Source organism: Nelumbo nucifera, chromosome 1, assembly GCF_055504915.1.
Source record: "Nelumbo nucifera cultivar China Antique chromosome 1, China Antique-T2T, whole genome shotgun sequence".
Taxonomy (NCBI): domain Eukaryota; kingdom Viridiplantae; phylum Streptophyta; class Magnoliopsida; order Proteales; family Nelumbonaceae; genus Nelumbo; species Nelumbo nucifera.
In genome coordinates, this window is record NC_142649.1 from 83830890 (window position 1) to 83845568 (window position 14679).

Consider the following 14679-nt stretch of genomic DNA (forward strand, 5'->3'; position numbering starts at 1 on the left):
AAATACTGGAAAATCATACTACATAATTACAATAAGGCCATCGGCCATCCCCCCTTACAAAATACACATGTAGGCCCATCCCAGACGCACTAGACGACACTCTGATGGCACGTCGTGGGCATGGCAAAGGCACTTGATGTCGCGAAAAAGTGGTCACTTGTGACACTATGGCATAACTCTACAGCAAAATAAGCACTTTTAGAACCCATCTAAATGAAATAGTTCAATCCATCGGATTGTTAGTTTGCTACCCTTAACAATTCATACTAGTGGTTACTGAAACTTAAGAATGTCTGAATTAAATCTGCAAATTCGCTCAAAATTTAAATCCTGCACAGGTTATGTATCATCTTTCCCTTCATCAGATCTTTCTCTTTCTACAAAAATTCATTTTTAGAGGGATCTAAAAACAAGAACAAAAAGAAATCAGCTGTTTTTAGAGGTTGCTGAATATTTACCAGTTTGACACTTGGGGTTTTGTCTGTGATTGTATCAAAAAAGACAGATTGCCATATGTTAGTAGTTAAAACAGAAAAATCATATTAAGTATTTTCAGTGGTAATTATAATAAAGTTGAGTATCAATAATTTAGTATTTCACCAGCTACTTGAGGTTAGTTTATTTTATTTCTTACTATGTTGTTAAGGCTCAGTTTGGGAAGAGTGCAAATACAAATATGTAAAGTTCAGAATCCCATGTATATGGCATTTTTTCTAAACTTTGTATTTGTACTGAACATATTTGTGTTTGCAATCTTCCCAAACTGAGCCTAATATACAAATCATCTAAAAGTTGACCAAAGTTTAGCCATATAACAAAAGGCACTATCATGTCTAACATATATTCATCCACTTATCCTATGGTCAAACTCCTCTATGCCTCTATTTTGGATTTTCTTTTTAATCAGCTTATGAAATAATGGTTCAAAAAATTTGTAGCTTCTATTATATTCTTTGAATCAATATTTTGTACACTATGGTCCTTGTTTCACTTCTGACCCAAATAAAACAGATTTTGTTTGATATATTGCATTTGTCATTTTCTTGATGTTTATGTTTATCAATTTTATCTAAGTATTTCCACTTGTTTGGCAGGTTTGATTGATTCATTGCTGTTACAGAAGCAAAAAGTTTAATATACTTCATCCTTTCACAGGTATTTATAGGAACAATGGCTATCATAGAAAAGATTAAAAGAAAGTGAAGCTGAAATGGCACGGAAACAAAGAAACAAAGTAACAGGTTCTTCTCTTGACCCTTCCCAACAAATTCTGACTGTAGACTTTTGATCTTGCTTGAAGTTCTATTCTAATGCATTTAATATGCCAGATGCATTGGCACATGGCGAGAGAGAGAGAGAGAGAGAGAGAGGGTCTTACTAGAGATTGACAGTGGGTGGTACCAGAGGTCAGCAGTGGCAGCAGTTGTAAGTTTGAATACCAATGAAAAGAATTACATAACGTTATTGAATGATCTGAAGGAAGGAGAGGCAATTTTGCTTACAGCACTATTATTTTTCGTGCCACAGACTTGCTTCATTTTTTGCCTGTGGCCCATTTTTCATTCTAAAAAGAATGATATCACAACAAGAATTAACCAAACACGCTTGTGTAGAATGAGAAAGAATTTAAAGAATGAGGCCAACAACAGTGATCCAAACATGGCCTTAGTCATTACTGACTATCCTAAGTTTTCTTTCAATTTTGGATGCAGACTTGTGATGACATGTCCTGGAAAGATGCATTTGTAGTCCTTGTTCTTCATATAAAGGAGCGAAAACATGCCAACAGGGCATGTTATGTACATAGTATGGGAGTTTTTAGCATGGTACATGGGTAAGGTTCTTCATAATGACAACCAATATAAACAGAACTTGTGCAAATGAAACTGATATGGGAAGACAAGGATAACAACCCAAGATGGCAAGAAAATATAGTTCTTTACAACCACAGTGCCTTGACTATGAAAACATGTTTACATATAGCAAATATGCATATTTGGTGACATGAACTCGTTAACTCATGACCAATCTGCCATTGGATGTCTTGATTGGGTTTCCTTCCCCTCATGATTTTCTCATAACAGTCAGGAAAGCAGGTATGGTATATAGGAAGCTTTTTCCTGAGATGATAAAGCACCTTTAGTTATGTTGTAGAGACTAAAGAGTTGTTGTGCCCCTCCCCCCTTAGTTTCTGCTTTTTATTTAAATTTTTTCAGCAAAACTGTACTTTCATTAAGTCACTTCAATGGGCCAGAGAAAGCAGTTTTTACAAGAAGTTTTCACCTATATTTTTCAATAGAGATTTTTGAGAAGAGAACTGGTAAAATACACTGTTAACCTTCTAATTCATTTAGCCTTATGTTCTGTGTATCTGGATTATAGTCAGATGCCTTCAAGTTCTTAATCATGCCTTCAAGAACCTCATAAATCTCCCTCTTCATATGATGACTCCTATCTGCAGTGACAAACTCATGGACTCCTGTTGTTGTCTCAATTGAACTGCAACCAGGAATCCTTCAATGTTGTATCTGATTCCTCACCATCAACTTGTCATCCCATAAACCTGCAGCAGCATATGTATTAGACAGGGCTACATCATCACCAACATGGCTAGGATCTAACTCAAACAGTCGTTGTCGGACACTTAATCCAAGCTCCGTGTCTCCATGAAGGCTACATGCACCAAGCAAGGTGCACCACACCACTGCATTTGCTTGGATTGGCATGTTCACAATAAAGTCATATGCATCTTTAAGAAGTCCGGCTCGACACAGCAGATCTACCATGCAGCCATAGTGAGATATCCTAGGCTTCAAGCCATACTTCTTGCTCATGCTTTCCAAATGTTGCCACTCTTCTTCAACCAGCCCTTTATGGCTGCAAGCCATCAGGACTCCTATGAACGTTACTTCATTGGGGAGAATCAAATCACTCCAGTGCTCACCATCGTTTTTATTCCTCATCTTCCTCTTGCTCTTACTCCTATTCATTTCTTCAAAAAGCCTAAGAGCTTCTTCTGCTTGCTCATGCACAGCATGACCCACAATCATGGATGTCCAAGTTGTGACATCCTTTGGCCTTACACTATCAAACAATATCCTTGTCGTTCCAACGTCTCCACATTTTGCATACATGTTTATGATAGCATTATTGAGGCATAGATCTAGCGCCCCAAGATCTGCACAGGCAGAGAGAGCAACTGTCACTGTCACCTGATTAGGTTCCACGTTCTCCAACTGCATCTGTCTGAAGAGTTTGAGCACCTTATTGGGCTTCCCATTGTCGACTTAGGCAGAAATAATTGCAGTCCAGCAGACAACATTTCTATAGGGAATTTCATCAAACATGCGGTGGGCGTCATTGAGATGCCCCATCATAGAATACATGTTTATGAGAGCGGTTTGAAGGAAAATGACACGTCCGAAACCAAGATTTATGGTGATGGCATGAGTTGCCCTCCCTTCTCTACCACATGATTTCTTGGTGCATTGCTTGAGCAAGTGGAGGAGCAAGTAGCTACCCATGGAAGAAACACCTTTTCTACATAGTTGTCGAGGGTGTAGGAGGGCCTTCTTGCTGATGGAATTGGCTTCGCTGGACGCTTTTAAAATGGAGTTTGTTCTTTGTGGTTTATGATGGAAATGATGATGAATTCTGGGTTGGAAAATTGGTAGTAACTTGGTGGTAGGTCTTCGGAGCAATGCGAACCTGTTCATTAAACTCGTGATCCGAGGCACTGCAAGTGCAGAGAGAAAAAGGCCAGACCGTTTCTTAATTGAGAAAACTGAATTTTAATAGCCATTACCATCACCCACATATGTATTGCTCATTGCGGAACGTGGACACCATTGTCTGAGAAAGTGAGAATAACTACATACCAGGAACAGAATTCTCAAATAACAAAAGTTACAGGCTTTCCTGGCAATGTTTGTACCAAAGAGTTAGCTTGCCCCTGGATGAGAAGGGTTGTCTGAAACTTCAATGTTAGCACTACTGCAACATCCAATTCTAGAATAATACACCAAGCAACTAATTGCAGTGCTTTCTGAACCACGAAGATGAAAAGCTTCCGTTTGCTTAGCTAGGGAGGCCTGAGTCCTTTGGTTGGATGCTCTTATAATATTTCCTTTATGATCCCCATCCAAAATCAGCAGAGTTGGAGGACTGATCAAAAGCAGCATTATGGTTGACCTTCAACCATGTCAAAATTTTTATTGATATTAGGGCTCAAAAGTTGTCCTTAAAGGCTACAATCTCTTTTATTTTCCAAATTCACCATCCGTTAATTGCCGTATATATAAGATTTCTACTATAGGCATTTTGCTCTCATTGTGATGCTTAAAAGTATTCCAAGGAAGTTGAAAAATGGGTTTTGGGTTGAATAATAATAGGGGTATTTCTGAAATATTGAAAAGTGTTTCTATAACAAAGGGTAAAATGGTAATCTATTAACACCCATTAGTCTATTTAACGTCAAGTTACTTGCATGGAGTTCCTAGACGTTTTGAAAGTTATGGTGAGTTTAAGAGAAATGTTGAAAAGTCATGGTGAGTTATTTGCTTCTCCATCTCGTGAAATGTAACTCCAATTTGAGTTAGTAGAAATCTACTAAATTAAAATATATATATATATAAAAGAAAAAAAAAGTATTTTTTTGAAGAGAGAATGAAGAGAGAAAGAGAAGAAGAGAAGAAAAGATTTTGAGAAGTAGGAGAGCTATATTATGGCTGCCCCCTTCACTTGTTATTTATAATAAAAAAATATAACAATATGAATAGGATTAGGATTCAAAAACATAATAAGATTTTGACTGTTGTGGTCCCCACTATCTATCTAAATTCTAACATAACACAACTATCCTAAAATAATCACAAAAATCATCCAATCTTCAACACTCCTCCTCAAGTTGGAAGTAAATGTCACACATTCCCAACATGTGTAGATCATGTTCAAATTTGTGCTTTGCAACTCCTTTATTGAAAACATCAGCCAATTGTGACTCTGAAGAGACATAAGGCAAGCAAACTTCTTCGGTGGTTACCCTCTCCCTTATGAAGTGCCTATCAACTTCAATGTGTTTTGTTCTGTCATGCTGGATTGGATTATGGACAATGTTGATTGCAACTTGATTATCACAGTACAGTATCATAAGCTCATTTGCTTTCACCCCAATCTCGCTCAATAGAGATCTAACCCAAAGTAGTTATGAGACACCATGGGCCATGGATCTATACTCAGAGTCTACACTTGACCTAATCACAACCGGTTGCTTCTTGCTTTTCCAAAAGATCAAGTTTCCACCTACGAAGGTGCATACTCTCGATGTAGATCTCCTATCACCTAAACACCTTGCCCAGTCTACATCTGTATAGGATTCCAATTTCATATTTTCATGGTTTGAAAAAAGAATGCCTCTGTCGGGGTGCTTCTTTAGGTATGCAAGTATTCTCTCAATAGCTTCCCAGTGTTGAACTCGAGGTGCATGCATATACTGACTCACAACACTGACGACATAGAAAATATCTAGTTGTGTCATACACAAGTACAACAGTCGACCTACCATTATCTGATATCTCCCCACATCTTTTACCTACTCTCCATCCACAACATTAATTCTATGGTTTGGACCAATAAGAGCGTTAGATGGTTTGGTTCCTAACTTCCCAGTTTCCCGTAGTAGGTCAAGAGCATACTTTCTTTGAGAAATGAAAATCGCATGCTTGGATCTTGCAACCTCAATCCCATGAAGTATTTGAGCTCACCAAGATCTTTGATCTCAAATTCTTGTTGCAGTAGCTTTTTGAGAGCATTAATTTCTTCCAGATCATTTTCTATAACCACTATATCATCCACATATACAATCAGAATTGACATTAGAGTGTCTCTCCTCTTCACAAAGAGGGTGTGATCAGACTGTGTTTGTGTGTAACCAAAACGGTTAAGTGCCCCTCTGAACCTGTCAAACCAAGCCCTAGGTGATTGTTTCAAACCATACAATGATTTTTTGAGTTTGCACACATTTCCTCTACCAATATTTTCATAAAAGCCTGCTGGAATGTCCATATATACCTCATCCTGCAAATCACCATTGAGGAATGCATTTTTAACATCAAACTGAAACAGAGGCCATGAGTTGATTGCTGCTAGAGATAACAGAAAATGAATTGAAATCGTCTTAGATATTGGTGCAAAAGTTTCCAGATAATCAATGCCATATATCTGAGTATACCCTTTTGCTACCAACTTTGCCTTGTACTTCTCTATCATGCCATCAACCTTATACTTTATAGTGAACACCCATCTACATCCGATCGTTTCCTTGTCTAAAGGAAGATAAACTATTTCCCAAGTTTGGTTCTTAACCAAGGCTTCCATTTCTTCTTGTATGGTTGTTTTCCACTTTTGGAAAGAGCTTCAATAACATTCCTAGATATAGACACAAAATTCAGGGAAGAAAGAAAAGCTCAATAGGAGGGTGGTAAAGCACTATAGGAAAGATGGTGTGAAATGCAATGGGCTGTACATTTTTTCTTTCCTTTGCCAAGAGCAATGGAAGATCAAGGTTAGTGGGATCAGTTGCAACAATAGTGTTAGGTACAAGAACATTATCATTAGAAGAAATGACAAGCTCAGGTTCAAGGGGAATACTTAGAACTGCATCTATAGAACCTGGAGCTTCAGAAGAGTGGTGCGGGTTGTGGATGTATGGAGTCAACCATCATCTGTTGGTGCTGCTCAAGTACAGAAACTGATGAAGGTACTGCTAATGGGGATGTTGGTGGAGCCACAAAGGAAACGGGAAGATGAATAGACTGTAAGTTCTCCTCCCCAAAACTCTCCCCCTGAGGAGAACCACTTGAGAAGTAGAAGGTAGATTCAAAAAAGGTAACATCCATAGTGATAAATCTGCTCACCGACATAGGATCATAACAACAATACCCTTTTTGGTTCTGAGCATACCCAAGGAAAACACATTTCTTGGCCTTAGGATTCAATTTCTTGCGATGGGGGCCAAGAATGTGAATAAAGGACACATAATTGAAAACCCTCAAAGGAATGTGAAACATCTCTGCATCTGGAAAAAGAAGGTTGAATAGCACCTTAAACCCCAAAATACGTGAAGAAACACGGTTAATCAAGTGAACAGTTATAAGAACTGCATCTCCCAAAAAATGGACAAGAACTAAAGCACATATCATAAGACTTCTTGCCACTTTCACAATGTGTCTATTTTTTCTTTCTGCTACTCCATTTTGTTGCGGTGTATGCGCACAATTGCTCTGATGAATTATACCATGCTCCAAAAAGTATGCTACCAAGTCTTTCTCAAAATACTCTCTGGCATTATCCGATCTGAAGGCCTTAGTTCTTACTCCAAATTGTGTGAGAACCATTTGATGGAATTGTGGACCAAGTTAGGGACCTCATCGTGGGATCTCGTCAAATATATTCAAGAATACTATTTGTAATCATCTATAAATAGAATAAAATAACGATAGCCACACATATAAGGAATATGATACGGTCCCCATACATCAGTGTGAACAATATCAAAAGCAAACACACTTCTTTTATCACTTGGTTTAAAAGAATGTTTACAATGTTTTCCCAACTAAAAACTCTCACACTCCAAGGTAGATAACTGAACAAACTCAAATAACTTTGGAAATAGAAATTTTAAAGAACTAAAAGAAAGATGCCCTAGCTAATTATGCCAAAGCATAATCTGACTCACTGATTCTAATCTACTACTATTGCTGCAACTAACATGATGACTCTGATATCTTGGAATGTCATCTAAAATCTATACTCCATTCACCTCAAGACCACTCCCAATCATCTTCTTTGACTCCAAATCCTGCAAAACATAATTATTAGGAAGGAAAGTCACAGAACAATTCAGATTTTTTGTCAAAGAACTAACTGAAAGTAGGTTGGTATAAAGTTTACTAACATGTAAGATAGGATAAAATAATATCATTGGTCACTCTAATTGTTCCCTTCCTAGCAATGAGAATATGATAACCATCTGCTGTAGAAACTTTGTCTCTACCAGAGCACAACTGATAAGAACTGAAGAGGGTAAGGGCATTAGTCATGTGCTCAAATGCTCTTGAGTCTATAATCTAGAGAGGTTTGTCCTTACCTGAAGTGGATGCAAGGTTTGCAGTTGCATATGAACTACTCTGTTGTCCATGAATTATGTTCTCACAGCTGTTACTGCAATGAATTCCCAATCAATTTGGAAAATAGGGGCTAAAGAGTCTCCTGTAGTGGCCACATTCGCTTTTTCTTTCTTGTTCTTGATTCGATTAGCGTAAGTTGTGGATGGAATTTCCAACAAGTATCTCTGGTATGCTTAGGCTTCTTATAGTAATCACACACCAAATCCTTCTTATCCTCCCTCATAATCTCACTGCTCCCCCTGTCTCCATTCGGTTTAGGTTTGGATGTATTAACCATGGCCGACTAGTCAATCCCAGATTGTCTCAACATGACATTCCTCCTGCTTTCCTCTCTAGAAACAAAGGCATAGGCTTGAGAGAGTGCCACACTCTCCTTAGAGAGGATATGCTGCCTTGCAATGTCGAATTCAGGGTTCATCCCTACTAAGATTTTTATCTCCTTGTCACACTCTCCATATCACAATTTCTAAGTGGTTTATTTCCTGCCACAGGGTTTTCAACATGGAGAAATGCATAGCAAGAGATTTTTATCTCCTTGTTTTATACAAATCACCTGATTTCTTAGTTGATAAGCCCTGACTACATTCTGTTTTTGAGAATATGTTTCGGTTACTCCATCCCAAATTTCCTTAGTAGTATTAGCCCACAATTTTTTTTTTCCAATGTGAGGTAGCATAAAATTACATGGCCAGGACATCACTATGTAATTCTCTTGTACCCACCAAGAAGAATCTATATCTGGTTTCCTTTCCTCACCAATGATGTACCCTAACTTTCCGTGAGCACCAATAGCCATCTTGGTAGATTGTGCCCATTCTAAATAGTTTGTTCCATCTAGTTTTACTATAGTAATAATTCCAGACCAAAAATATCATTACCACTTCTAATACCTAGTCCCATGGTACCAGTGGATTTTAGCTCGGTATTCCAATTCTCCATCTTACTTCAAACAGTTTAATAGATTGAAAGAATAAAGTTGAGAGCCTCCAAGAACAATTTTAAAACACACGTATAGAAACAAACCCTTCCAAGAAAAGAAAAACCCTAATCGGAGAGAAATCTCTCTCCTCTTAGCGTCTTCCAATAGAGAGGAGACTGAAACAACCACTCCAGAAGGCTGTTAGGCTACGTTTGTTTGGGGTGGAAAATCGATATGGGGTAAACTTTACACCCCAGTTCGATTTTATTGGTGTTTGGTAAACACGTAATTTTACACTTACATTTTGATTTAAATTTACATCGATATAATCGATGTAATAAATACATCGAAAATATCAATGTAATATATACATATATCTCTCTCTCTCTTCTTCTTCTTCTCCCCTTTTTTTTCTCTTTCCATCACCGCCGCTGTAACCAGTTGCAACGGCAGATCTGAACCCACCTCTGAAGGGAGAGCTAGAGAGGAGCAGTTGCAACCCACCTCTGAAGGCAAATCTCCACTGCAACCAGCCGGAGAGGAGTAGTTGTCCGTTCTCTCTTTCTCTCTTCTCCTCCTCCTTTTTCTTCTTCTTCTTCTTCTTCTTCTTCCCCTGCTTCCCTCCTCATTTGTAAATCGTCTTCTCCTCCTCTACACCATCTCACTGAATTTACACCTTGATAGCCAAACAAGGTAGGTGTAAATTTTCAAAATGAATCGGTTTTAATTTCCATCGATCATTAAATTGGTTCATTTTTTCCATGGTGTAAAATTTGAATTTACACCTCAAACAAATGCAACCTTACTGAACCATGAGATTTGCCTGAACCATTCCAAGCAGTTGTTTGACTCTTATCAATCAATTGCTAACTCGGCCCATGTTCCCACCACAAGACACTAACCTCTGCACAAAGATAAAAGAACCAAACCAAAGAAGATTACTAAAGATGCCAAAGGCAAGAAGCAGAACACCTACCAAGTTTGACAAGTCTTTCAAGCAAGAGCAAGACAAAAAAAGCCTCCTCTCCACCTACACCAACAACATACATTGTAACCACATCCCCTTCCTTTTTTATTGATGTATTTTTACATCTTATTATCAATGTAAATATGCATTGGTTTGCCATTTGTCAATGCATAAATGCAATGTTGCTAAACACAGGCAAAAGTGAGCTAGAGTGCAAATTTACCTTGAAGCGGGATTTACACTCCATTTGCATCGTTTTCAAACGTGGCCTTAGTTGCATATACTAAACTTTGCTCTTATCTCTTTTACTCTATTTCCTTTATGTTTGGCCTTTTTATCCTCTATGATTGGTTTTACTAAAGCAAGATGCAAAGCTAGGAATGGAGTTGGTAAGAATTAGGGGTGCCCACTGTTCGATTAACTGAACCATGGGGTAATTTTTCTGGACCGAACCGATATGTTCGGTTTTTACATTTAACCGAACCGATGCAACTGGTTAACCGCGGTTTGGTTTTTTGGTTTTTTATGCCCTTAAAATTAAAAAAAAGGAAAAACACAGTCAAAGAGAACTTGGATTCCACTTCGCCAGTGTCACCGAGATGCAATAAAGCTTCTAACCCGCAGCCGAGCCTGCAATGTCGCCGAAGTAGGAGGGATCGCCAGTGTCAGAGGCCGTCAGTGAATCGGTTGGAGGATGGAACGTCGAAGGCCAGAACCCGGAATTTGGAGAGTGGGAGTCTGAGAGAGAGAAAGAGAGAGAGAGAGGGGGGGGGAAGAAAGGAATCCCTACGTGGTGGGTGTCAGACGACTCGGATTATCAGACAGACTGTTCGCTAGTCTGGCTGCCAGTCTGCCAGACTAGCAAACATGAAAGTCTTAGACTCTTAGTTCGACAGTCTGAACACTCTCAGACTGTCAAGCATTTTTATTAGATTTAAAAAAATAAAATAGAATATATATAATATTATATAAAAATATATTATTGTATATATATATATATCGGTCAGTTTGGTTAGCCGTCGATTTTTTAAATGGTTAACTGAAACTGAACCAAAACTGTCAATTTTGAAAACATCAAACCGAAACCGAACTGAATCAGTCGGTTTTTTTGGTCGGTTCGGTTTTCTGGTTTTTTTGCTCACCCCAAGTAAGAATAGTAGTCAAGAAGGAGGTTGACGAGAAATTAAAGAATGAACTAATTTCTAGAAGCAAGATGGGGTAGATAATAGAAAGGAAAGCAAATAATACCATAGCAAAAGGTAGTTTGGTAATTTTATTATCCACTATATTGTCCGTTAATGGTGTTATAAAGTGGTAATTTTCAGGTGTTCAAGAACTGTAGTGGCACATTTTAAAGATTAGGTACTAGAGTGAGATTACCCCCAAAGTACAAGCCTACAAGGTACTAGTTTGCAATTTACCCATATAGAAACAATGCATGTTAAGGCGCACACAAGGGCGAACTATAACTATTACAAGTTTAGGAGTATTAATGGCAATACAAAATGACTGAAATAACAATACCTTCTTTTTTAAATAAACATGCCCATGTCTTCTATATATTCAACACATTGTTGGTAGCAATGTGTTATGATCGTCAAATCTGGGAGAGGATTAGCTGAGTTTGATAGTTGTTTTACTAGCTATGAAACCAATCATTTTTTCCTACACTAACAACAAATGAAAGTTAGAGATTAAGTGATTGTGGGTCACTTGGATCATCCTCATCATCTTTTTTGAAAATAGGTTGTGATTTGGGAGTTCTTGCCAACAACATTCTCAAACCCTTCCAAGTTCCAACATAATCTGACACCATCCATCTTCATGGCGAGTAAGAATCTACTACCAACAAAAGCTCCCAACACCGTTTCAACAAGCCATTTGCAACTGCACATTGGGAGTCCCCAATGTATAATTGTAATGGCTAGTTAGGAGTTGGGATAGTATTGTGAGCTTGGTGGGTTGCAATTTTATCGTGGATACTAGTCTCATGGTGAGATGTGTGATGTCAAATGTTATTTGTCATGTGGATGCTTCTAACCAGTCCAACAAATTATCTGTCATGTTAGGACAATAACAAAAATCATTTAGAAAGGTATTTGGACATTAAAAAATAAGTGGTCATGTTATGTGCACATATACATTTTCCATCAATTGTCTTGATAAAAATATTAATGGAAGTGGTTATTTGCTTACTTTTGTCATAGCTCAGGGGGTGGCAAAAATAAATAAATAAAGTTTAGGTAGTGAAATGATACACCCCAAACTATGGGGGTATATGGCGTTTATCCTATAAAATAGGATAAATCTACGATGTCAAAAAGACCGAAAGAGATTAAAACCTCCGGTGAATTTTGATGAATGCTACCTAATTGGATGCCACTTTTATGATACCGGTTGATTTCTTCTAAGTTTTTCTTGGTATCAGGTTTTTCCAATGTCATAGTTAACCTGATAAAATATGTGTTTTGAACCCTATAAATTATGTGTTTTACAAGAGTTCGACTATGATACTAGAAAGACATGATGCAGAAAAAACTTATAACCAATTAGTTGGCATCATAAAAAACTTATAACCAATTTGATGGTTATTTATCAATTTCATGTGTGGTTTTTGATTAGTCAAAGCCCTTCCAGTATCATGTCTTTTTGGGACATAGATCTTAATTGCAAATCTATTCTAAAAGGATTATACCAGGCTAAAAATGACCACTCTTGCATGAGGCATGCTCTAGTATGAGATGCTCCCTAATTAATTTATGGTGATTAGTGAATTAAATGTGTGTGTATCTAGGGGTGCAGTCGGGGTGGGTTGGGTCGGGTTTATGGTCAACCTAGGTTTGACCCTAAAAAAATTGGGCTTAAGGCCCAAGCCCGATCTTCTCAACGCGAGGCCAGGCAGCACTATAATTTGATGCACTTGGGCCTGGGCCAAGCTCGGGTTGGTTAACGAACCCACTCTAAAATTATACATATATGTAAATAGGTAAATATGTATACAGATGTATATACATACAAATATTTGTGTATACATATGTAAATATATAATGTATGCAAGATTTACACACACGCATGTATGTATGCATGTATGAATATGTATAATTGAGTTGGACTCTAGCTGGGTTCGAGCTACCTAAGGGTTAGGCCCAGGCCTGGCCCGAAAAATAAAAAAACTAGACTTCTTGGGCCCGAATCCAACCTGAGAATAAAAAAAATCCAAACCCAACCCATGTAAAATTTCAGGCTGGACTGGTTTGGGCTCGAGTTGGGCCCGCCCAACTTGCACCCCCCCTATGTGTATATAGTTTAATTGCTTGTAAACCAATGGAATATTAATGATTTTGTAAAAAATTGCATACTGAGGAATGCGACCATGCTCTCACAAAAAGTATAATTAAATCTATTTTCATTGATTTTTTACATGTGTGCATTATCAAGCGCATTTGTGTCTTTTCACATGTAAGAGTGATGGTGAAAATAAATCTCTGATCCTTCTTAAGGTAGTAAAATTAGCATTCTTTTTCAAAATTAACAAAAAGAAAGGAAAATAAGTAGTATTGGCATAAGTAACTAAAATGAATCCCTTTTCCATACCTTTTTTTTTTTTTTTTTTTTTAAATTCCTAACCCTTGTTGTTTGATTGAGTTTAAAAAAGCAAGCCTCGATGGTTGATGAATATATATATAGGTACTATGTAATGTAAGAATGATAATTTCTGTCCAAGGTCACATTAATTGTAGCCATGAATACAGAGAAGTCAAAGCCATGTTTGGTTCAACCTTCATTCTTCGACAAATTAAAAATGGATAAAAATGACCAAAATGAGAAAATGTTGCCACAAATCAATTGTGTCCCCCCTCACCCCCCACCCACCCAAAAAAAAAGAAAAAAAGAAAAAAAGAATTATTTTCATATCAACAATGGGAATAACTTTTGAATACGTCTAATAAAAAAAAATGAAAATAAGCAGATGAGGCACAATTATTTTTCATGCTACAAATTACCTTGTACCGTGGATCCATTTTTCATTCTAAAAATAATGAAGTCCATATTAAGACATTTATAGCCATAAGTTTCCATGTTATTCTTTTTTTTGGTAAAAACAATAGGCCTAATGGAAATTGCTTTTAGGAAGTGGTTATATTTTTATAACCATTTTACATGTAAACACAGAATTGCAGTTTTGAAAAATGGAAATTGCTTCCATTCACATTGCGTGCAACTAATAAATACAAATAGACTTGCAACAAACACGAAGCGGATGGAATTTCTCTCATGTGCTCCCCTGAGCTTTCCATTCTTTCCATCAAGTGTGTAGCTGGCAAATTGGCAATGGCATTGAAATAAGTATAACTATATCTATAAGCTTTATTCGGTTCAGTAGCTGTTTTCAATTTTCACTTGTGAAATCGAACCAAACAGTACGTAGCAGACGGGTTTCTAGTGGGGGCCGCAATTATCGAACGACTGTCCGTCAGATTTTTCAACGTTCAGCTCTCTTATCGGAAGATTCGGAACCGATGCTAAACGATTAGATGTGGGACCATGCCTGATGCAAATTGCCATCCTCCCATCCGGCACATAAATATTCCCCTCCGTTGATCAAT

The 14679-nt window shown here is 37.6% G+C and overlaps 1 protein-coding gene across 1 annotated transcript; it reads right to left on the minus strand.

The window, feature by feature from the left end:
- Positions 1 to 2333: 2333 nt before the first annotated feature.
- On the minus strand, positions 2334 to 3716 carry LOC104599607 (putative pentatricopeptide repeat-containing protein At1g74400). Its single transcript, XM_010262219.3, is given in 1 exon segment — positions 2334 to 3716. A coding segment is annotated over 1 exon segment (1383 nt).
- Positions 3717 to 14679: the final 10963 nt, after the last annotated feature.